This window comes from Panthera uncia (genome assembly GCF_023721935.1).
Source record: "Panthera uncia isolate 11264 chromosome D3 unlocalized genomic scaffold, Puncia_PCG_1.0 HiC_scaffold_8, whole genome shotgun sequence".
NCBI classification, from domain to species: Eukaryota; Metazoa; Chordata; class Mammalia; order Carnivora; family Felidae; genus Panthera; species Panthera uncia.
The window spans coordinates 662903-687699 of NW_026057586.1; the positions used below are offsets into that span (position 1 = coordinate 662903).

General features: G+C 63.3%; 1 protein-coding gene across 4 annotated transcripts in view; it reads right to left on the bottom strand.

Moving 5' to 3' along the window:
- The window catches only part of NFATC1 (nuclear factor of activated T cells 1), a 101610-nt gene that overhangs the window by 28817 nt on the left and 47996 nt on the right, over positions 1–24797 (bottom strand). For 3 of the 4 annotated variants that reach the window (XM_049620334.1, XM_049620335.1, XM_049620337.1), the window contains exons 7-10: positions 19483–19538; positions 15037–15169; positions 2102–2484; positions 1795–1990 (exon numbers count right to left, since the gene is read on the bottom strand). In XM_049620334.1, coding sequence (XP_049476291.1) covers positions 1795–1990; positions 2102–2484; positions 15037–15169; positions 19483–19538 — 768 coding nt within the window. The remainder of the gene's footprint in view (positions 1–1794; positions 1991–2101; positions 2485–15036; positions 15170–19482; positions 19539–24797) is intronic. The other variant, XM_049620336.1, reaches the window with a different exon arrangement.

Below are 24797 nucleotides of genomic sequence, written 5' to 3' on the forward strand. Positions count from 1 at the left end.
CCGGCACCCGCTCGCAATCCACGCAGGGCCCGTGGACCCGCTGACCGAGCCCAGCACCTACTTGCAATCCACGCAGGGACCGTGGACCTGCTGACCAGGCCTGGCACCCGCTCGCAATCCATGCAGGGCCCATGGACCCATGGACCCACTGACTGGGCCCGGCACCCGCTTGCAATCCACGCAGGGCCCGTGGACCCGCTGACTGGGCCCAACACCCACTCGCAATCCACACAGGGACCGTGGACCCGTTGACCAGGCCCGGCACCCGCTCGCAATCCACGCAGGGACCGTGGACCCGCTGACCAGGCCCGGCACCCGCTCGCAATCCACGCAGGGACTGTGGACCCGCTGACCAGGCCTGGCACCCGCTCGCAATCCACACAGGGCCCGTGGACCTGTGGACCCGCTGACCGGGGCCAGCACCCGCTGCAATCCACGCAGGGCCCGTGGACCCGCTGATCGGGCCCAGTACCTGCTCGCGATCCACGCAGGGCCCATGGACCCGTGGACCCGCTGACCGGGCCCGGCACCCACTCGCAATCCACGCAGGGACCGTGGACCCGCTGACCGGGCCCAGTACCCACTCGCAATCCATGCAGGGACCGTGGACCCGTTGACCAGGCCCGGCACCCGCTCGCAATCCACGCAGGGCCTGTGGACCCGTGGACCCGCTGACCGGGGCCGGCACCCGCTCGCAATCCACGCAGGGCCCGTGGACCCGCTGATCGGGCCCGGCACCCGCTCGCAATCCACGCAGGGACCGTGGACCCGTTGACCGGGCCCGGCACCCGCTTGCAATCCACGCAGGGACCGTGGACCCGTGGACCCGTGGACCCGCTGACCGGGCCCAGCACCCACTCACAATCTACGCAGGGCCCATAGACCCACTCACCGGGCCCGGCACCCGCTCGCAATCCACGCAGGGACCATGGACCCACGGACCCGCTGACCGGGCCCGGCACCCGCTCGCAATCCACGCAGGGCCCGTGGAGGCACTGACCGGGCCCACTGTACCGAGCAGACCACGGGGCCACTGGGCACGTGCCTGAGCCACCCGCAGTCAGGTGAACGAGCGCGAGTGTGCCACCTGCCTGCACTGGGCACAGGCAGCACCTTGTCCTGCAGGAAAGAGAACTCTGCGGAGCGATCGCGCTAAGAACAATGGGGTATCTTCTGCCCTCCTTGTGTGGACAGACCCCAGCACGTGGACTTGCCTGCCACCAGCCTGACTGCAGGTGTCCTGAGGGCCCTTCCCTTCCGAACCACCCTGACGTGGCACGCTGGATGGTGAGAGAGCCCGTGTGCTTGGCGGGGGGGGAGGGGAGGGTGGGTCCCACACAGGGGGCTGTGAGTCCCCGTTCAGGGGCAGCCCGGCTCCTTATCACCCTTCCGCCAGGCGCCTGACCGGAGCGGTGCGCCACAGAACGCTCACCACTTTCAGCTAAGCCGCCGTTTAAACATCATTCACTCAGCCTGGGAGGCCCTTAAGGTGCTAAGAAGCAAGAAAGCTTGACCCGAAGCCACGTGCCGGGGCAGCCTCTTCAAACAGAACTTGTTCCGCCTGGTGCCGCGTTGGTCCTGCGGGTCTGCGGCCACCGGCACCACGGGGACATCCAGGCGGGGTGACGGAGCGGAGCCGCGCGGCAGGCAGCGCGCCACCCGCAGGACGCGCCCGGAGCGCGGACGCGCGTGCCGGGCGCGCTCCCCCGCCGGGTGGCTGAGGCGCACACCCCTCCTCGTCACACTCACAGACACGGCGCCAGGCTGAGCGCACCTACGGCCACGGGCACTTACCGTCGTCCAGGTACAGCTGGTCCAGCTCCTGAGGCTCTCGCTTGACCGTTACGGGAAAGGGAGCCAGACTATGACTACTGTCCTCACGCACCTCGGGCAGCGGCGGGGGCCGGGGGGCTGCAGACTCGCTCCTCGGAGCCTTCGGCAGTCGGTGCTGCTGGCGGCCCATCTCGGATGGGCGGGTAGGGCTGCAGGACTGCAAACAGGTCGGCTCTTGGGTACCGGACGGTGGTGAGGAGGAGGGGCTGTCAGGACAGAGAGCTGGCCGGAGGCCCAGGGGACAGCCGCTGCTCAGCCGTGCACTCACCTGTGGTTGCAGCAGGGCGGGGGGCGGCTGCTGGGGGGGCCCGGGGTGCACGCCCACAGGCCTTGGCGTCTCCCGAACGGCGAGCACCCCTCCGGCCGGCCGCTGAAGTCCAAGGTGACCGTGGCCCTGGCTGGCCGTGCCCTTGCCGTAGGCAGCAGAAGACAGGTCGTGGAGCTCCTGGCCGGTGCCGGGTGGCGGCGACACCACGGTGCTTCTCTGCGGACAGGGCGGGAAGCCGGCCACCAGGCAGGAGCCCGGGTCGGGTGGCACCACGAGCTGCTGGCTGAAGCGTGGCTGCGGGAGCGGGCTCAGGCCCTGGCCCCCTGGCCCACAGGTCAGGGCGGGCTCGTGGTCATCTGCGGGCTCTGTTTTTATGGTTGGAGCTGCAAGAAGGAAAGGAGAGGAATAAACACGGGCTGCGGATGCCGTGATGGGTGGGGGATGGGGCGGGCTGTGGCCAGGACGCCCTCGCAAAATAAACAGCGTCCCGAGTCCCCGTGCGTCTCCGCCTGGTTCTCCCACCCAATTAAGAGGAGGGTGTGAGTCACCGTCTCCAGAAAGCTGCAGCTGGTTCCAATACTGAGAACACTGTTTTGCTTGGAATCCCCCCCAGCACTAATGTGCTATAAAAATCCATTTGCAAACTGCAGTAGAAGCTTTGGACCCAAGGGCCCGCGGATTTGTAGCAATCAAAGCGAAAATTTTAACTTGGATGTACAACCGCCTTCCTCTTGCTACCGACGCCCTATCTGATAAACGTCTGCACGGTCGGTGAACTCGAACACGCACCGAGGTGGCGCGGAGATGTCCGGAAACCCCGAGAGAAACGGTCCGCGACTACACGGCGGGGGGAAGACTCTGACGTGCGGGGAGAACGCGCCCACCCAGGCGGCTCCGTGGGGCAGCCGCCTCGGAGCCACAGGCCACCCCGGCCACGCAGCCGGGGTGCGGCTCTGGGCCGTCCCGTCCCCCCGCGCCGGGAAGCAGGGCCGTGAGGCAGACAGCAGGACAGCGGCCCGTCCTCTCCGCCAGACCTGGGCCACACGGCGCAAGCGGCTCCGGCTTCCAAAACGGGGCGGGTGTGCTGTGGGTTTTCGCGGGACCCGCTCCGTCCTCCCACCTTCCCGCATCCCCTGCCCCCGCCCGCTCCCCGGGCCCCGCCTCCTCGCCTGTTCCCCAAAGCCGGCTCACGGCGCACCTGGTGCCGCGACGGTCACCCACGCGGCCGAAGGTCTCCTGGGTGAGGGGCTGTCTCGAGACCCTCCCACCCACCCTCCCCTCTCTTCCTAGGAGGCGGACGCGTGAGGGATGCGTGGCGGTGGGGTCCGCCGCACTGGGGGAACCAGCCTGTGGGCCGCGTGGCCCCGGCCTCGGCCCTCACTAGAGCACGTCCGCGCCCCGAGACCTGCCGGCCGCCGTGGACGGCAGGGCCGCTTCCTACGCAGCAGCGCCTGCGAGGCACGGCCCTGAGGTGGTGGCGGGTTCCATCTGATCTCCGTTCGAAGACGGCGCCCGCGCTATGTGACCGGCAGGTTCCCGGGCGTCTAGTTCCCCTCAGAGCCGCCAAGTCCTGGTGCTCGGCTCCCGGGGCTCGCCACAGGATCGCTCTCTTTTGCTTCGCGTTTTTGGGGGCAGGAGGGCCGGACAGAGAGCAGCAGAGCGAGGGGTGGCGTTCACACCGGGCACCGTGGGGGCGCCGGGCAGGTGTGCGTCAGCCGCGTGTCCCCAAGGGCCGCTACACGCGCACGGCTCTTGCACTCTTGCCGGGTGAGCGCACTCTCTTCCGCGGGACCCGGGGGGCAGGGCTCTGGTTGCGGGCGAGGCCCAGCGCAGTTGGCCGCAGGAGGGACCCAGGAAGCGCAGCTCTTCTCGGGGTGGCGTTTTATCGCCGCGTGTCCATCACACGTGCTCTGGGCCACCGTCACGGGTCTCTGGGAGGAGCCAGGACCCGCGAGGGCCTGGGTGCGCGTGCGGAAGACTGGGCCTTGCTCCTCACGGGGGCCACGGTGCCCCTGGCCCAGGAGTCCCCGGCTGGCCCCACCTGAGGCGCAGTGCGTCCCTAGGCTCCAGCGTCCGTGCGCGTGTGTGGGAACAGTGGCCGTGTCGGGTGGCCCCTCAGAAGCCATCACGCCCCTGGGGACTCTCTGTTAACTTCCGTCCACCCAGCAGTGGCCACCACTGACTCTGGAGCTGCCGTGGCCGGGGTTTCTGCCATCGAGCCCCTTCCCCCCCCCCCCCCCCCAGCTGCCGGGCCTCCGCCTCTGGGGAGAGGCTGTGCCGTGCGGCGCGGCCTGACGCGACCTCCCCAAGGTGGGGCGGGGAGCTGGACCTCCAGCTGCCCCGCGGCTAACAGGGCACAGTGCTGGGCCCCCGTTCACGTCACTCCCAAAGTGCCGGGTGGCAGGGGACGCGGCCTGCAGGGTGACAGTATTCCCAGGCAGGACCGCCCCGGCCTGCTTCCCGCACACTGCGAATCCAAAATGGCCCAGGCGACAGTCAGGCCCAGAGAGGCAGACAGGCCTTCACCTTCTGGCGGGGCCCCAGGAACTCGGTCCAGCGGCGACGTGCCGGCGAACAAACGGCGGAGGTTAAATTCCGAATTCGCTGGGTAGCTTTCAAGTTCCTGATCTTGAGAACACGTACATGTCTGGCGGATTAAATGAAACCCTACTGGGACTCTGTCTTCACCGCACTGGATTTCTAGCCAGGCACGGGGCCCGCCCGTCTCTCCCGCGAGGTGTCCCCTGAGCTCTTTAAAAACTCCTATCCCGTCTGCACTGAGCCTCAGAACCGCACAGGCAAACCAGCTGCCGGGAAAGGCCGGCCAGCGCGACTCAGCCGCCACGGAGGGATGGGGCTCGGTGCGAGCGGCCAGAACCGGGGACCCCGGGAGGCTGGTCAGAGGCCCGGCTGCCGCCCTCGGCGGGCAGGGGCGAGCTGGGGTCTGCTGGCTCGTGCATGCTGTTTATGACCTGTTTAAGGCCTCCCGGTGGCACCGGCATTAACTCCCGTGTCACCGGGCTCCCCAGGACCTTCTGGAAAAGCTTTCACAGCGTGGGGCCTGCCCCACAGGACACGGGTCACCGTCCAATGGTGTGGGGGGCAGTGGAGAGTCGTGGCAGGACCGACGCCATGGGGCTGGACCGCACCCCGTCCAGCCGGCCTGGCCCCCATGGGCTCCTCGGTACTGCGGTGCCCAGTGCCCACGTCCCTCCTGTGTTTGCAGCCGAGACCCCACCAACCTCATGAGGTGGGCCTGACCTCTGCCTAAAGCCCCTGGACAGGCTCCCTCAGGGAATAAACTGACACGGCGGCCCCCCCTGTGCTCGAGGGCCCCACACGGGCCAGGGACCACGGGTCACAGAGGAGCCACCAAGAGAGAGACCCCGGGGCTCTGGGCCGGGGGGTGGGAGCCACGGGAGGAGAGGCCCGACCACAGGCGAAGGGCAGCAGACACAGGGGCGGGTGTGCTCTGGGAACCAGGCCCGGGGACGCGGGACATCCACGCGGCAGCCACGGTTCCCGCCGTCCCCGTGGCACCTTCAGGGGCTCCAAGCATGAACATCCGGCGTCTAAATCACACTTCTTGTGTTGGATTTCAAAGGAAACGCGCGTCCTCGCTGTAAATCAGAGCAAGACGCCGCCTCCTGTTTCCTATTAGCGAGGGAAGAAAGGGGCCGCGCGGGGCCCTGGGCGGTGCGGAAAGCGCTGGGGGGCCGCGGCCACGGCCGAGGGCAGCTTCCTTCCAGACCTGGCGCTTGTGTGACGCCACGTCTGGTTCCTTCCCGCCGTCCACCTCGCTGGCCTGGGCGGGGGGCCGGGACAGGAGGCGAGTTTATAATCCAGATTCGTTACAGCAAACGTGCCAGAGATTAGTGTTAATCTCGAAGGCGGCCGCCGCTCACAAAGCCTGTTCTCATGGAAGAGGTGGGGTGCCGCCCCGGCCGTGCTGGCGTTCACACCCCGAGCGCGGCGACCGCGTTCTGCAGAGGAGAGAGCACAGACGTCCCCTTGGCCCCCCGAAGCCGGGCACCCCGTGCCCTGGCAAAGGGCGGCTGTCTCAGGAGGGGCTTTGCCCCCGAACAGGACCTCTGGTCCCCAGGCTGCAGCGCCTTCTCTCCTGGGCCGTGTGGCAGGCATGCCTCTCCGCAAGGACCCCACTCCACCCACAGCCCCTGCAATGGCCATCTGTGGGCCAAAGACCATTGCAGAACATCCTGGCCTGGCTCGAAGAAACCCCATGTCTGGCAAATGGGCCCGACCCCCGCCCCCCCAGCAGTGGCTTCCTGTTCCTGTGGGCAGAGCAGGGCCCTCCTCAGAGCCCCAGGTTAGGTCAGGCGGGGCTCAAGGCAGTGCCGGCCACCTCCCTCGAATCGCTCCAAGCAGATTCCCTGCTGCTCGTCAGGTTAGGGTGCTTTGGGGCATCCAAGCACGGGCCTCGTGGCCCACACGTGGTTCGCACATGGGCTGTGCTGTTGTGTCTCACACAGGAGATCAAGCAGTGAGTGTGCGCCTTGCTCCGCAGGGTGGGACCCAGGGTGGACACGTGGGTCCCCAGGCGTGGCCGCCCCATCCCACCCCATCCACCCCATCCACGTGCCCCTCGAGCGGAGTGCGCAGTGCACACACCCAGCCAGGCTCACGGTCTCCCCCGAGACGGCCAGGCCTTTGGGTCAGCCACTCCCTCTCACCTAGGGATTCCATGCAGGTGCCAAATGGCCGCCACTGACAATTTCAGCAGGTGATGTAGCAGGACCCAACAGCAGGGTCAGGGCTTTGGCCCCCAGGCAGTCCCTGACCCCCAGGACCCCTCCTGGATGGAGACGGTCGGGACCTGGATGGAGAGTGGCCGGGACCAGCTCCCACAGCTGGCCCAGAGCAACGTGACGGGACTCCCTCCAGAAAACGCTCAGACCATCCCGAGGCCTGTGAGCCAGTACGGACACATGTGATGGCCTCCCCCAAGCGGACAGGGGGACACGGTCCCCTCTTACACCAGACCAGCCGTCCCAAGTCTTCCCCATGTCCTGCCCATGATCAGACACACCCTGTCCTCTTGCTGAAGAGCAAAGTCGAGCAATTCAATTTCGAGATGCTGTTTGGGCCAACCCGCCAGCTCAGGGGCCCGAGAAGACAAAGGCGCCTCCCGTTTGTAATGGAAACGTTGGGGGAACTCCGCACTCCCCCATCAGCACCTCAGCTACCTGAAAGCAAAGCCGTTCTTCGAGTCCTGGGTCCCCAAACAGCAGCGATCTCGTGGCCCCAGCACCTGACCCAGTACTCAGATTCCGATTAACGAAGCGGGACACGAGCTGTGAAACGCTCTCCAGTCCCAAAGCTGGTGAGCAGAAAGCACAATTCCCATCTATGCCTTTCCTTTTAAGTATTCCTTCCTAGATGTGCGGCCTGCTGCACACACGGAAGGGGGGACGAGAGGCCCGTACCTCGGGGAGCACACACGGACGGGGGGCCTGAGTCCTGCAGTGACCCACGGGCTGCACAGTCACTGGCTAACTGCCTAAGTCCTATGGGCCTGCCTCCCTACCCCCAGGACAGAGTCCCACCTACCCAGCAAATGGCAAGGGGGCCACATGCGCAGTCCGCGTGCGGGGGCTACTGGTGCGTGCCCCCATTTGCAAACCCCTGCCTCTGCTGGCACTGGGAGAAGTGGGGGTTCGCGAGTCAGGGCCCCGCTCTTTGGCCTCGGATAGGCCAGAGACACTGCGACTAACCACACTGTGTCCCCCAAACCCATAGGTTTAAGGCCCAGCCTCGCCACAGCTGGTATTTGGAGACGGCCCTTCAGGGGGCAATGATGGCTGAATGAAGTCCGGGGAGCCCTGATCCTACAGGGAAGAGAGAGACCTTCCTCTGCCGTGCGGGGACGCGGCGAGAAGGTGACCTCTGCCGGCCACCTGCGGGCAGCCCTCCCCAGATGTGACCCACCGGCCCGGAGTCCCAGCCCCCAGAACCCCTTCATCTGCAACGGCTCGTGCCAAGATACCCCGGATGCCGAAGCCACCACACGGTGCAGGGGGCCGCCCCCACCACCCCCTTCTCCCTGCACACGCACGCGTGCAAGTGACCCCAGCTGCGTCGGCCTGGATCACTTCCCCAGGTACCCTGCACGGTTCTGGACAAAAGGGGTTTTGTTCTAAACCCTAGAGAACAAAGATCAGATTGTTTTCTGTTCGCTGCCTGACATTAAAGCCCCACTTTTACTGTCAGTATAAACACCCACGATGATAACTTCGGGGCATGACTTTTCCAAATAATGAGAAAGGCAAAGTAGTAACCGCAGCCACCTGAAGGGCCCACCCCAAGGGGCAGGACGCACCATTTCCACACCCGGAGCCCAGAAGGAATGGGGCCTGGTCGGGGGCGGGGGACCAGCGGGCCAGCTGACGCACCCCGACCCGCGAGCCACGCGATGACGGACACGGAGGGCATTTCAACTCGGGACTCCACCCCGTCTTTTCCACACAGCTTAACCAGCATCCACGCCAAACCTCCCACATTGCCAGCCAGGTAGGGTTCTCTGGGCTCAAGGGGCTGTGGACGCTCCATGGAGCCAAGCAGCAACGGCCATCCCGACCAGGTGGCATCACACCGGTCCTGCGGGTGGGGACCGAGGCTGAGAGATGGGGCCGGAACCCCGTATGGGGCGCCAACCCCCATCTCCTCTGGGTCCCCACCTGTGGGGAGCTGCCGACCAGTCACACTGGATCACACACGCCACGAGACGCATCGAGCATTTTCATCCAGGAATGGCCAAAACCGCCTTTGGAGGGAATGAGATCCACGGTCCTGCTGCTGTTTGCCCCCAAGCAGCTGCACCCACGGCTGTGATTCTGGGCAGGGCCCAGGGGGCTGCCTCCCCCACAGCTGGCGGGACCAGGCTCCCAGGGACAGGACGCCCATCCACAGCACGTGGTCCTTCTGTGTTTGGTGGCCCGTGCCCCGCCCCCTCCGCTTGGTCCCCGTGGGCAGCACGGACTCTGTGAAGGAGCCTTGGGCACTGCCACCCCCACTCCCCGGCCCCCAGCGTCCCCCCAGACGCGCGCCCTGTGGAGTGGGTCTCCCGTTTCCTAAGCAGGCCGGACTCGTGCTCGTTCGCACAGGTTCAGACCCAGGCGCCCCGTCCCACAGTCCACCCCTCAGTGTGTTGCAAGTTCAAATCCTCTCCCTGTGGCCAGCACGTCAGGGTCCGTGTGCCGTCTGACCTGGTGGTCAGGGTGTCTGACTGGGGGGTGCCAGGCGCCTGGGAGGGAAACGCTTCTCCGCTTCTCCTTCGCCCGAGCCCTGCTTCTGCCACCTGGGGGCCTCTCACGACCGAACCCGACACCCAACGGCAGGGCCAGCGACACGTGGACGAGCACTGGTAGACGCGGCGTCCAGAAGGTGATACGGGAAACCGAATCTCTCCACGGAAGGAGGAGGCCGGCCTTCCTGAGCCTGGAGGATGGCTCCCGAATCCCTCTCCAGCTCCTCCCAGGCTGGTGGGGACGGTCCCCACCCAGGACATCCAGGGCCTGGCTCCTGCGGGCAAGGAAGACCCAGCTACACTGGACAGCCAGCTCCCCTCACCTCTACACGGCAGGCTGAAGATGTGGAAGCAGAAATCAGAACACCGGTCCCTCAGTCTCTGGCTGGAATAGCAGGAGAGCCAGTAAACGTGGGGACCTAATAAAATCAGCCTCACGCAGGTTGTGCGAGGCTCCGACGAGAAGCGACGGCAGAGCGTCCCGCACAAAGTGCTCACAGCCGTGCACCGTGCACTGGCCCCACTCCCAACGTGCTCGCTCGGCGGTGTGGTTATCACACGGCTCAGCTGACTCAGGAAGAACATTCCACAATGTCCACGGGGACCAGCTGTGCCACTGACCACAGTGGGCCTGAAGCCAGGTGTCCTGGGGTCATGGGACGGGCACCACTGACTTTGCTTTGCCTTGAGAAGGGAGTCCAGGGTGGGCAGGAGTCCCCAGAACGGACACCCCCTCTGCCACCAGGGCCAACCTGACCCTCCATACCCGTGGGTCAGAAACGTGGCAGTCTGCTCTGAGCCCTGAAGGTCTTCCGTGAGAGGCAAAGCTCCGGCCGCACGCACACGGGGCTCGGGTGAGGTCTCAGCCTGGCGGACCCCGCCGTGGACGGCGGCAGGCTGCCCTGCCGGGCTCCACCCCAGCTCCTATCCGGTGGGGTGGGGACGCTCGCCCGGCAGGGCCTAGGGGTCGAGGACCACGTGCTTATGCCTCGCAGCCCTCTTCAGAAGAAGTGGGGGGCACGGTGCCCTAGGAAACTCGGCCTCCGCGAGCTCTGCATGGACCAAGCCCACCTCCTTCTTACCCACAGGACGAGGGGACGTGGGGAGTGGGTGCCCCGGTGAGGCCCGGCCCAGAGGAGTCTGTCAGAGGGTGCCCTCCCACCCAGCCCTGGGGGCTGCGACAAGGGCCCGGGGGCCCGAGGGGCTGTGAAGCTTCTCCCAGCTGAGTCACTACTAAGCATCTTTAGGATTTCGTGGAGGCAATTACTTTGGGACCAAACTTGAACGCGAAGGACTCAGAAAAGCAACAAGGCCCAAAGCTCAGTGGAAAAGGCAGACCCAGAGCTTGCTGTGAAGACAAGGCCACTGGGCTGACGGGACTGGAAGCTGCTGTCCGTGGTTCCATCTGCAGACGGGGCCGCCCCTGGAGAGCTGGGTCTGCAGGTGGCCACAGGAGGGAGACCGCCCTGGCCCTCGGGCCCGCAGGCCGCTCGCAGCCGGCTCCTCCCGTCGGCAGCCTCGACTCTGGGGACTCTCATTTCCGGACCACACGATGCAAACGGAACACAGAGAATCCACTCCTGTCTGCACCTGCCGGGGCGGAGGCGTAGCGTCCCTCCGCTCCCTATCTCGTGGGGGCTACCAACTACCGTAACCGCGAGGTCCGTGGCGAGCGGTGAGCCCCGCTCCTCCCGTGGTTCCTCCTCCAGCTGCTGACGTCGGGCCCACAGAGCCCCGGCCCCGCCACCTGGCTCTGAGCTCCCCCTGCCCCCGTCCCGAGAGCGCTCTGTTAGAGGAGCTGCCCCATGCCAAGTGGTCCCCGGCCGTGACCTTCTACTATCTGCCGGTGGTGGACAGGCAGGGCCCAGGGCAGGGGGCTCTGGCTGCCTGGGACCTCCAACAACGGTGTGTCCCCAAAGCCATCCCCACTGATCCTGGGGGAACTCCAGGACCGCTACCTGCTCAGCCACAAGCGACAGTGAGCAGGGGCCAGGAGCCATCACAGGCACCTTCTGGGAAACCGACTACAAACATCTCAGACACAAAGACGCACTCTCTGAGACTCGATAATTTGTCACCGTTTATTTTCTCATCTTAAAGACACACTGACCTCGGTATGTAAGTTTGAGGCCATAAGCAGAAATGCTTATTGCCTGAGCTCCTGCCCCCTCCCTGCCTGTCCCAGGCACTGGGGCAGCCGTCGGGCACATGAGCCCACAGAGTCACCGCTGACGTGGACGCTCTTCTTCCCCTCAATCTCAGGAGCCGCTGCCCACGGGTCAAGTCCTTCTCCACACCTAACACGAGCTGGCCCAACGGTGAGAGGTGCCCCTGCTCCCGGCAGAGTCCGCCCCGAGGCGGGCACCAGGGCGCTGACGGCCCGCACAGCCCAGCCAGGGGCCTGACGCGCTCCTTGCAGGGGCCGCGGGAGGCACAGTTAACAGGAACAGTGACACGCAGGAAACGAGAAAACCTCTCTGGCTCCGTGTGCTCTGCGGCGTCTTCCAGGATCGCACCGGATGTTCTTACGGCTGCCTTCAGGTGCTGCCCCGGGGCACGAGCGGCAGGTGCGCACTCCGTCCCCCACCCCCACCCCCCGTCACACCCACGGCCAACACCCAGAGAGGGGCCCGCGCTCCATCGCAGCCCGGCAGGCCCTGCGTGTGATGCCTCACGGCCTCTTCCAGGTCGACCGCTGGGAATGACCCTGAGACCGGAGGCCCCGCAGACGCGTGTGGTGCAGACGGAAAGAGAGGAGGGCGTCATCCCAGGGAGCCGCGGTCAACTTGCTTGCCGTCCAGCTGTCAGAAGGTCACCGGCGAGCTGAGCCCAGCAGCGGGGAAGGTGACCAGAGTACGCATCCCCGAGCAACAAACGCTCTGATCCCCTTGCTTCCAACACCTGCGCCGCCAGGGGCCACACGGGGGCAGTGAGCGTCCCCACCTCTCTGCATGAGGGTGGCCTCCCGGGGGCACTGTCCCTTGGGGTCACATGTCTGAGAGCCCACCACGAGGACAACTGAGGCCACACCATCACCCGTACCCATGGCTAATTTTGACGGAAACACTAGAGTGGCACTTGATTTTACACATTTGAACGTGAAAATAAGTTTTTCGGGTAGAGTTTAAGAGGACTTACTTCCAAAGCCTTGCCCGTTTCAACAGCACATTTAATAACCTTGGAAAGAACCTGCCGTCGGAATGCACAGAAGCCAGGGCCCCGCTGTGCTTGCCCTCAGACGGGAGCCCGCCCCAAACAGGCCGATGTCTTCTAGTCCGTGCGGCACGCCCCGTCCGCTACAAAGCTTTCGCCGACACAGCACAGCACGCATCTTTGGGCTCAGAGTCGACAGTCGCGGTCCGTGAGGTGGGAGACTCAGCCCAGGGGGACAGGGTGGGGGGCGCTGTCTAGGTGCCGAGTGCGGGTCTGTGCGTCCTGCTCACGGCCGGGCGAGCCTGGGGAGTGCACGGCAGGAGAAACACCAAACCGAAAACCAGACACACGAGTTCCAGTTTTTCATTCGTTCACTTATTTATTCTTAAAGCCACGTAAGGGTAGACCCCGCGATTCAGCCACGAGGTCAGATCCCGGCCGAGGGTCCTGCTCCAGGGAGCTTACAGCCTAGCGGCGCGTGGCCTCGTCCCAACCCCACAGGGCAGCAGACGCCTGCCGCCCCAGGAAGCCGGGCCAGGGCCGGGTGCTCCCAGGGGCCGACAGCGAGGATGCCTCAGGCTCCGAGGGGCTGGAAGCAAATTTCAAGGAGAGAAGCGTGGAGGGTCACGGAGGCCTGAGAGAGGCAGACAGGCCAGCAGAATGGCAGGTACGCCCAGCCCACAGTCACTGGCCCCTGCGCTAGGGGACAGACGACGTCTGGGGTGGAGCACCGGCTACAGAGAGAAGGTCCAAGTGGAACAGAGTCCAGAGTACGTGTGTGAGGTGCCTGGCACGTGGCGGCGGGGCGCCTGGCGGATGGAGGGGGTGGGGAGGGGGGCGGCGAGGTCTCTGGGGCAGGGGGAGAGGGGGGCGCCGGGGCACTGGGGTGGAGCGCAGTCAGGACCCCGTGGGATAAGGCTGTAGGACGTGATTCCCGCTGCAGGGCGGGGAGACAGGATGGCCCACACACTGCCCTCTGCACCCCATTGTCTTAGTAACATGTCCCTGGGGGCTCAGCGTGCCCCCCGTAGGAGAGATGTGCAGGTCACAGGCGGGGGCCCCTCCACCCCTGACACTGCTCGGGGCACCGTGAACTTGGAGCGGGGACTGCAGGAAACACTAACGTTAGAGATTTTCTAAACCGCTTTAAGAAGCAATTTTTCTTAAAAGGCCTGGTTTTCTTTGAAACGTTCAACTTTTGGTCAACCACGCCTGAAGTTTAATTAGCATACCATCATTACATTTTCACAAAACCACTAAATATTTTCTTTTGTAGGATATATTGCACCTTATTCCAAGAACAGATAGGATTCACCGAGTTGCACGAAGCAGACCACATAACCCAGGACGGGGTCGCAGGCAAGAGAACAGACCAGACCGGCCTGGCGTGAGCGGCTCACGGGCACACGGTGCTATGTTGTGTGCAGTCTCATGACGTAATTTCACAACAAGATCGTATCATTCAAATCCTGAAAGGCACGGCTAACATTTGCCCCCAAAGTGGTTAATTCTAACGGTTTGATATCAACACGGATATTCTAGGGCTTTCTATCATCTACTCGGTATTATGTGTTACAGTCAGAGAAAACGAAAACCTTCAGAGAATCTTGACTTCACCAAGATAGCAACATGGCTGCTTTTTCAATAGTTTTTAGTGTATAACTTCTCTCTTAAATCACACGAATCTCCTAAGCTTTTAGAACAGAAGCTACCATACAAGAAGATTGCCGCCATTGATGACCTTAACACAAAACACAATGAAATCCAGGATGACCGCAGCTGGGACCACTCAGAGCATCAGGCGATGCTCTGGGGACGACATTCGGGGGGCAAAAGCAAACGCTGGTATTTTCTTTGAGGAAACACCTTAGAAAGCTGAAAAGGTGAACTGTCTTCTAAGTCCTAAGGCTGTATCCTCAGAATGCGTAAACACACAACCTCAACGAGGGTGGTTTTTGGTTGAGTGACAGGTACTTGGGCCTGAAAGCCTCACAGTCACAGGAAGGTGCAATTATTCGACCAAAGATGTGAGGTGGGGGTTTCAGCCCGAGCACAGAAATCGTTAATGTTAGTCAATGACCACATCAGGCACCAGCCTTTAGGCTCAATGCCACGGGTTTACTTCTAAAGGCACCTGCCAAATAATGATAACTATTTGGTTTTCCACCTTACACATCTACAGGACTTAAACACACACCTAGACCACCTCAGCCTCTGGGCGCAAAAGGGCTGCACTTTTTCTCCCCTCGGGCCATTCTCTATTTGCAAGCGGCCAGCAAAAATGACCCGTCATTATCCCAATATGCAGCCCCCACCCACAGCAGTAATAAAGGAAAATACACTGAAAGCTTCACTTTTTTTTTTTTAGGACTCAAGGACGTGTTCCTGTCAACAGGACAATAACGCAGCTTCCGCATACACCGCTTCACCCCGACAGCATCTTGGCATCTATGCGTCTCTTAGGAAAAGCACCCTGCGGGCTCATTCTCAGCGCTTAAGGTTAGAAAGACAGCGTTACCGTTCGCAGGAAGGTAGGTCAAGTGCTGATACTGGCTCCTCTTCCTCTTCCCGTTGCAGACGTAGAAACTGACTTGGACGGGGCTCGTTATTCTCGGATTGCGGAAAGGCGGTATCTCGACCACCAACGAATTCTGGCGAGCAAACGGCAGAGAGGAGGGAGACGGTGAGCATCTCACAAACACGAAGCACCCTGCAGTAAACAGCCCGCGTGGGGGCCACGGCGAGCAGCTCCCGACTGCGGGATGCTTGGAAGAAGCTGCCCACAGAGAGTCTGCCTGGGGCGCGGGCGCACGTCTGGGCGGATCGAACCTGCCAGCCCCCCCCCCCACCCCCCCGGGCAGCCCGTGGATGCGGAGCGTGTGGGGGGAGGCAGGCTGAGGGCTTCAGCTAACATCCACCGACTCAGCCCCAAAGACAAGCCGCTGGTGCTAATCTGAGAGAGGAGCCACTCGGTCTTTGGAACACCCGGATGTATCTGCCTGCCCTAACCCACGGGGTCAGTGGCCTTTGGAAACTAGAGAAAAGTTCCACGTTTGGCCTACGGATGGAGCTGTGAGCCCCTGTTCAGGCAACACACTGAAGACCCAGGAGACGGGCTTCCTGGAGACACGTGTCTGGGGACAGGTTCTCCGACGAAGGCTCGGAGCCCGTCATGGCCTCCCAGACTCCCTCAAACAGGTGAGCTCGACCCTAGCAGGTTGAGGGGCGTGTGGACAGTTAGAAAGAAAGCACAGATCGGGATGGGGGCTGTGGTGGGCACTGGTACCTTCCCATGGCTTAAAATACGAACCGACGACATTTTCACAAAAATTGCGCTCCTTCAAGTGCGGGTATAAAACAAGGCACATGAGGCAGCACGGCATTGTGGGAGACGCGGGCTGGCGGTCAGGGGGCCTGAGCCCCAGCCGACAGCGTGCAGTGCACCAAAGTGCCGACGTCCTCACGGGGGCTCATGCTGTACCTGATTTCACGGGAGGGACAGGATCTCACACCCAAAATGTTTCTTCGATTGCTTTTGTCGAATGATTTAAGTTAACAAGCAAAGAAAACGTATAAGAAAAATGCATCGTATCGGGTTTTGTTACCCAGCTTAATAGCAAAATTGATTGAATCAGGTTAGTAACGGAATCGTATGAATATTAAAACAGGAAACCGAACAGAACTTTGGGCCCAACCTGTTCCTGTTACAGATAAAGAAACCGAGGCAAAGCAGCCTGCTGCCAAGAGCTGCTCTGGGCCCCTCCCCTGGGACCACGCTCCCTCCAGGCTACGTGGTTTTGTCGTCTCAATAACTGCATCCCATTTGGAAGAAGCAACAAGTAGCCTGAGCGTCTGGCCCCTTGCAGACGTGACCCTGTGCACGTGCAGCCGATGGTGCCGAGGACGGGTGTTGCGCAGGGTGGCTGCACTGCAGTTACAGGGGATGTCAGTGCCGCGTCTTGGCCAGGAGGTGGCTCGGGCGGCGGCGCGGCCCGTGGTCGGGAGCCTGGCTCGGGAGCACAGGTCTGGGTTCCCACCCGGCCTCCGCACACAGCTGGCGCCCACCGGGGGCGAGCCACTGTGGAGGAAAGAGTGGAGTCTAGCGTCCACGGAAGAGAAGACAAGCGAGGAAGAGGTCTCGCTGATGCCGAGGAGACGACTACAAAGAGGCGTCAGCGGGAGTCTCCGTGACGGGTCACGTGGGGCAGGGGCGGGCGTGCCAGGCAGGGAGGCCCTCGTCAGCAGCTGGGCTTTGCGGGTTTGGTTTTTGTAAGTTGGAGGCAACTGGGGGTCGCGTTCTGATGCGGGCACAGGCTGATACGCTTCACCTCTCCGAACAGGACGTGCACGACACCGTCCTCCCGGGAGCACGGTGAAGGGGGAATATGCAGCCACAGGACACGTGTCACCACAGAAACACCAGGCATTACAGGTGGCACGCAGAACCCCACGGAGCAAGAAACCCCGCTGAGGGCTCCTGCTAGTGTATAAACTGCGTGTGCAGCACAATCCCGCTTCGTGCAGAAGGCACATTCAATATGACAGCCACGGCACGCGTGTATGAATACACGCACACCCACACCGGGAACAGCCTGGCAGGACACACGCCCACACGTCAGCAGTGGTGAAATTACACAAGGTGCTTCTATTCTCTTTCTCATTTTTTGTATTTTCCAAATTTCCGCAACGAATAAATACCCTTTTGTCATTAGAAATAATATGTAAAATTAAACCTCAGTTAAGAGACAAAGTACGTCATCATTCGCACGTACTGTTACGTTTCTTTTGGAACGCGCAGCTGTCAACTGCTAAGCTCCCTTTAAAACATGCAACCGGGGCGCCTGAGTGTCTCGGTCGGTTAAGCGTCCGACTTCGGCTCAGGTCATGATCTCACGGCCCGTGAGTTCGAGCCCCGCGTCGGGCTCTGTGCTGACCGCTCCGAGCCTGCAGCCTGTTTCAGGTTCTGTGTCTCCCTCTCTCTCTGCCCCTCCCCTGTTCGTGCTCTGTCTCTCTCTGTCTCAAAAATAAATAAACGTTAAAAAGACTCTATTGCTACATTATAAAATAAATAAATTAATTAATTAATAAAAATAAATAAATAAATAAAACATGCAACCGTTCAAAGTGCAAAAGAAAGCCCAGTGACACGAAACCTCCCACAAACGTGGCAGGAAAGATCCCGACAGAGAAAGCTGCAGGATTTCTGCAGGTCTCTTCTTCCTGCTCAGGGGAGGTGCGCACGAGGCCCGTGGTGGTCTGGAGCGGACTTCAGCTGCTGGGCCTGCTGCACCGGGGGACCCTCTTCTGGAAGCCCAGCGCCCGGAGCCCACGGCGCTTGCTCAGGGCTCCTCAGGCAGCAAGAAATGCCCCGGGGCCAGAAGGAGCCCATGCACGTGCGTGAGCGTGCGTGTGCGCGTTGTGTGCGGTCCCGAGCGCGGGACCAGGCCCAGACAGCACGGAAGGGGAGCCAGGTCCTGAGCACAAGTTTCCCTGGGACCAGGGAGGAATCTTTTCCACAAGACACCACTTGGACAGGCTTCTGGTAAACGGATCAGAGCTTTGGGAAAGGAGGCTTAAGTCTCAAGAAAAGATGCTTCGTCCCGATGGAGCCACCCGTGAGGACCCAGGGCTGGGCCTGCGGTAACCAAGCCGCCGTCAAAGAGCCACCTCCGCGGCGGACAGGCATCTCCAATAGTGACTCAGGTCCCACCAGCAGCAGGGCAGAGATCAGTTACCTGACGGCTTCGGCAAACCCCTCCACCCAAGGCTCCCCGTCCCCCAGCTCCAACAGCCAGGGCCTCCGGGAGCCCAAAGACAGCAGCAAGTTACTGTCCTGACACGATTTCTGAACAGGTGGACACCCCACGTCCCCCCACTGTCAGAAGAAGGGCCACATGCCTGTGCCCACACACCTGTGCCCGTGGCCAGGGCAAGAGCTACTGAGCTTGGAAGAACTCTGAATTTTTTCAGACAGTCACCTGCGGCCACAGCGTGTTTTGCGTCAGCCTGAAGACTGTTGCTCTTCTAGGATCACAGAGAACACACACACACACGCACGTGCACACACACACTCCGTGGCAGACGTTAATCCCACTGCGTCTGCAATCATTCAGAACACTAACGCCCTAGATACGCCAATTAGCAGGCTGTCCGAGTGGACAGAAAGTAAGACCAGCTACCTGCGGTCTGCGAGAAACCACTTTAAACACAAAGGCACGGACGAAAGTTCGGGGACGGAGAAGACGGGCCGCGCTAACGCGAGCCGTAAGAAAGCTGGACCCGCTGCGTGATCCCAGACAGAAAACGTCCCCCGTAAACAACCACGTGGGCACCGACACATGCGAACAGAGCCAAGGAGGCCGAGAAACGCGGTGTGGGTGCGTGTGGGTGTGCCGGGCGTCTGCGGCCCGGGATCCTCGCGGCGGCACCAGCGAGGCCCGGGCACCTGCCCCGCCACCTTCCGGCGCCCGCAAGCGCACCAGCTAATTGGCAAAATGGAATCAGCGGCACGGAGACCCGCCTTCACATCCAGCCAGTTCACGTTCAGAACAAGAGTCTACCGAGTGGCGGGAGACGAGGTCGTGCCAAGGACGCTGCTGGAGCTTTGCGCGGCCTGGCGAGCCCGGGCAGGTGCGACGCCCGCTCGGCGGCTCCGAACAGCCCGTCTTCCTGGCGGACGGCGGCGGCACTGTGTGCGGGCCCCTGGCGACGACGACGGCAGGAGGGTGGCGAAGGCCCCGTGCCCACAGTGCCTGCCACGTGACCGGGAGCAGTTACCGCGCAGGAGGGTCCCAGGCTTCCCTGTGCTGGCGGGGTCCCCTCCTACGGGGCACCCCGCTGTGCCGCCCCAGGCTGGTCTGGGTCCTGAGAGCGCTGGTGTCAGGAAGCCCTTCACGCCGTTGGCGCGTGCCGCACCCTGGCCCCGGTGTTTCCAGCGGCTCGTGTCGCAGGAAGCCCTACTCACCGGCTTGCACAGGCCTCTGTCCGTCTTTGCCTCAGCCTCCCAGATGTGGTGACCGTCTGGAAGAGAAGGGCAGAACGAAGGCTGTTACCCGCGTGCCCTGTCCAGCACACCACCCCAACCCCCTTGCCTCGACCAGGCGCGGGCCGCCCCGGAGACCACAGCCCCGTCTGCTCGCACCGTGCTGGCTGCTAACGCGCGAGAGCAAGACGTCGTGTGAGCGCTGCCACCGGAGAGGACGCGCTAGGCCCACACGCGGGGGGCGAGGAGCCTCGTGGAGCCCGAAGACCCCGGGCTCTGCGGGAGGGAGCCCCGGGCAGCGAGCGCCCCGAAACCCACCCTGCCCGCGTCCACAGGCTCGCCGCCCCGGCCCCGCGGCAGCCACGGGAGGGCTCGTAAACACAGGGGACGTGCCGGTGACCCGGTAGGCGGCGCGTGGTCTCCAGACCCGGACCCGGGCGGTGTCCTGGCTCTCAGACCCGCCGGCTCCAGCTCCAGGTGCAGCGGCGGGAAGCGCAGACCTGGTTACCGCGTGCGTTCTGGGAGCAGACTTTCTCTGAGTAACGAGTCGGGGCCCGGGAGCCACAATCCCGCCTCTGCTCAGAGTTGCGGCTGGCTGAGCGAGAGAATCCTTTCTGTGACCGCTTCTCGCCACGTCGGGATACAGAAACACAGAGCACGGCGTTTCTAACTTTGCCCCAGTGGCCGTTTGCGTGTTTTTAAAAAAAGGTAGAAAGGCTCCCGATGGGCCTTGAAAGGGCTCGGTGTCCCGTGGGCCGGGCCTGGAGGGAGGGAGCTTCGAGAAGCCCACTGGCAGGAACGACTGCAAACCGAGCTCTTGGCCTCTGGAGGCCCCTCGATGGCTGGCCAGCGCGACGGGGCCCGGCTGGGTGGTTACTGGGAATTAACAGCTGTCCGTCTCCTGCTGAGACCTCCCTCCTCCCCATCTCCTGTGAAGTCTGTCCCCAAACAGTTACAGCCGGACGCAGTTCCCGCTCCCATTCTGGTTTCAAAGAAGACGTGTACGTGCGTTACAATTCAGAAATTATAAATAAAGTAGACAAAATCTCCTTCTTCTGCCTCACAGTGCGGGCGGGCAGGGGTGGAGGGTGGAGACAGAGGGAGGAAGTGTGAGTCACACAGAGCCCGGAGCAGCGTCTGTGTGCCAGGACCACACCAGCCTCTCGGGACGCCTGAAGTCCCAGCACAAATTACCCACCAGATGAACCCACTCGGTGATAAAATGCAGACCAGCGGCCCAAGGGAGCAGCATCCACGTCTCCTCCAGAAAAACGTAACAGGAAACTAAAAATACACTCTGCTGTTCTTAAAGGCATCAAGACCCACAAAGCAGCTAACTTTCTGGAGCCCCGTGAGCCCAGGGCGCGGGTGCAGAAGCATCTCTGTGAACCCTGGTCCCTGAGCTGGCGGAAGGTCCCGAGCTGTGTGAGCCAGGGATGCGGCTCCAGGGGCCGAGCTCGGGGACGGGGCAGGCTCGTCCGGGCCGCGCAGGCCAGACGGGCCTTGGCCCCGTGGGCAGGGTCCCCACCCACTGCTTGCTTAAGGTAATCAAAATTACTCTTCCTGTAAGCACAGCTCCTATGTTCCTGTGCCTCTTAAAACAACTTCAGAGGGACACAGCTGTGGGAGTCACAAGCGGGGACAAACCTGGCCACTGCCCAGTCTCTGCCCGTCGGTGATAACCACGGCTCGAGTTTCCCTGAGGAATTCTCGAGTGTGTCCAGGCCTCCTGTCGAGGCGCAGAGAGCACACAGGGGGCAAGAGGGAGGTCGAGGCCCGTGAGGGGCCAGGGACACGGCCACAAGGGGGCCGAGCACCCCATCCATCCTCTAGGAGGGGTCAGACCAGACTCGGCCTCCCTGTGAACACCTTGCAGGCTCATCCGAATAAGGAAACTGACGGAAGGCTCTGTGGGGCCCGCCGGCCAAGAAAGCGCTCCAGCAGAGGCCTCCTCCAGCCCCTCCAGCCCCTCCTGGGCCTAGGGGCAGGGTCCCCCCGTCAGAGCGGCTGCCCGGGGTCGGCGAGCCACACGGTCCACCGTGCACGCCGCGTGTCAGCTCTCCCAGACATCGATCCCGAGAGTCACTCACTAACAGAGCATAGGCCCATCCGGACACGCTGGTTAAAGCCGGGCTTCTGGAGACCCCGCAGGGCGGGAACCAGCGGTCTCAAAGGCCCAGGGCTCTGGCCCTGTTTTCCCTGAGTCTTCGTGTCTGTGTGAATCACAGCCCATGGGGACAAGCACGCCGTGGTCCCTCTGTTTCCACTAAGGGCCCTAAACGAGTGGCCGTCCACTTGTGTGTCAGGATGGCAGCATCGCGGCCACTCAGCGTGGCTGATCGTCACGGACAGGTTCCCCGGGGCACGGTGCCAGCAGGACCCCGTCGCCGGTGTCGTCCCCCCCCCCCCCCGCCCCCCGAACTGGGAGCGTGGGGCCCTGCCGTCCGGCCTCAGGGCGTCCTCCTTGGCTGAGCACAGCCTCAGCCTCCATGGGGTAAGCGGGCCCCGCACGGCCACGGCCACGGAGCTGCGGCCTTATCAAGAGCTCCGCAGGCCTCAGCGGGGAAACTGTGCGCAAGCCCAGAAGGAAAAATGTTCCAAACCATTAGGGAACTCCCTGCCGCGTGAGTCATCGGAAAGGCTTCCCCACCACACCCGCCCTGAGGCTTCCACAGCGGGCTCTTAGTCACACACCTCCCGGGGCGGCTCGGGGAGGACGGGGCCACACGTGGAGGTCCCCAGCCTCCGCGGGAGCAGCGGCTGCTTTCCGGAGGCACGCTCGAGTCCCCGGCACGCAGGAGGCGCAGACACCCGTGACTGGCTTTCGACCGAGTCACAGCGTTGGCCGATGGCCAGAATGGAAACAGCAGGGAGCCCCCGTCAGAAGGACCCCGCACCTGAGTGGCGGGACCTCGTTCCCTGGGGCCCTTGGCCGCGCACACGTCCCCCCCGTGCCTGGCTGCCGGCTCTGGGAGCGGGCTCAGCCCAGACAGGCGCGGACCAGCACCACAGCGCCCTGTCCCCGGGCTGCCGGCTGGCAGGAAAGGCAGCGAGCGGGGGTGCAAACAGGAGGCCCCTCTGCACTCCCGTGGGCGCCACGGGGGAGACGGCACCCTGACCCCGGAGCAGTCGGGGCCGGCCAGGGCGGGGGGCTCCGGGGTTGTTCTGGTCAGCGGGAGGGTCCCCACACAGCTTGTCTTCATCCCCCCCCCCGAGCCCCCCAAACCCCTCCAGGCCTCACACCCTGGGGCGCCCCCAGAGCTGCTCCAACCAGTCTGCTTCCTGCAGAAGACTCCAGAGTGAGAAGGAAATCACCCATCGGCCTGGGGCTCAGCCTGGGCTTTCCTCACGTGGCCGAGCGTGGGATTCCTGGGCGCGTGCCCCGGGACGGGGGCCCACGCGTGCACAGGCGGTCACTGGAGCACACGAGCCAAGAGGTGGGCACAACCCCAGAGTCCGGCCGCTGCAGGAGGCTAAGCACGCCATCCATCCACAAGACAGGAAGCCACCCAGCCTTAAAAGGGACAGAGTCCTGATGCGTGCTCTTTGTGGGCGCGAGGAGCTACGCACAACAGGGCCCTGTCCTTCCGGGGCGGCGTCCAGAGCAGGCAGAGCCACAGGGACGGAAGTCAGCTCCGAAGCGGCCGGGCTGGGGAGAACGGGGTTAACGGCTAACAGGTAAAGTCTCTTTGGGGAATTTCTGGAATTAGCAGGATGGCTGCCTGGCTCTGAACACACCACAAGCCACTGAACTTTAAGTGGCTGAGCTGTGTGCTCTGTGAGCTGTACCTCAACAAAGCAAACGCAAGACAGAAGTCGTGCAAGGGCTGCGTGCGGCACGCTCCAAGGCGGCCTTCGGAGGAAGCAGAGGCAGCCGGTCCCTCTCCGTCCAGCTTCGCCCTCAACACCTGCCCCCTCCCGTGCCCTTCCCCTTCCCACCAAGACTGAGGGCCCCCCAGGTGCCTCCAGTTGCCTCCCTCCCCGCTTCAGAGGGACGTGTGCCCACGTCCTGGATGTCCCCGAGGTGCCGAATCGGAGGTGTGGGGCTGGGCGTGGTTTGGCACAGACCTCAGGGAAAGACTGGTCACCAGCCCAGAGAAAAGAAGTTTCGGTGACAACCTTCTCACGGCAGGGACGCAAGGCCTCTGGTCTGGCTTGGGGAGCCCCGTGGGGGCCTGCGGACGGGCCCTCCAGTGCTGGGGTCACCAGGCCCCAGGAAGGACTGGGGAAGGCACAGAGGTCACACCGAGCCTCCACCGGCCGCCCCTATCCCTGGGGTGTGGACCCCAGAGACCATGGCGGGACCCCACAGGGACAGCCCTGCAGGAGAATGGAAGGCCCGCCAGGCTGGGCTGCAGCTGTGTCTCCCCACGGGCATCAGATCGCATCCCGGGACATCAGCAGAGGGAAGCTGAGCCAGGAGAAGAGTGAGTCTGGGACCGGCTGTCCTGTGGCACCGGCCACGCTCCCAGCTGACTTTCCTCTCCGGCTGGGCTCCTCCTGAGACCACTCAAAACGTCTCAGTGTAACCGTGGGGCCAGCACTCAAGTCCAAGGCCGCGGCGTAAGGAAAAACCCTTCGTGGCACGGCGCTCCGGTTTGCCGCTTTCCTTCTGCTCAGCGGAGACGGGCGGCTTCCAGAACCACCAGCCCTGGGAACGGTCACAGGTAAGGCTGTGCGGGGACACCGGTGCCCGCATGGGCCCCCGGGCCCGCGGGACTCTCACTGCAGAGGCTGCCCGAGAACACTTGCCTGGCATCACCCCCTCGGCACGCTGACACAGGGGAGCAAGGTGGCAGTGGCCGTCCGTGTGGACGGCCGTCCTCCCGTCCCTCCCACATCCACGCCAGGAGACCCTTTTCTTTCTCGCCAAGTCATGACCTGCGGGCATGCGAGCCGCACCGCCAGCTGGAGGCGTCCGTACCTGGGAAATTTCCAGAAACGCTTCAGAACCAACACACCAAGCTAGAGGGACCAGAAGCCCCGCAGCCATGGCCACAGCGCAGGGCAGACAGAGGAGGAGGCATGGCCGCCACCACCAGAGGGAGCGGAACACGACCTTGCAGGCTCTGCCCAGCGGTGGGCACCTGGGGCTCCCGGCACTGTCACTGCCACGCTGTGGGGTGGGGGGGGGGGGGGGGGCGGCCACACCCCAGGACAACAGGAGGCTCGTCACATACACACGCCCCCCCTCACACCCACACCCACAGACCACATACGTGAACTCACACACACCCTGACACACGCACGCCTGCTCACACACATGCCCTGACACACACGGGCTCACACACACTGAC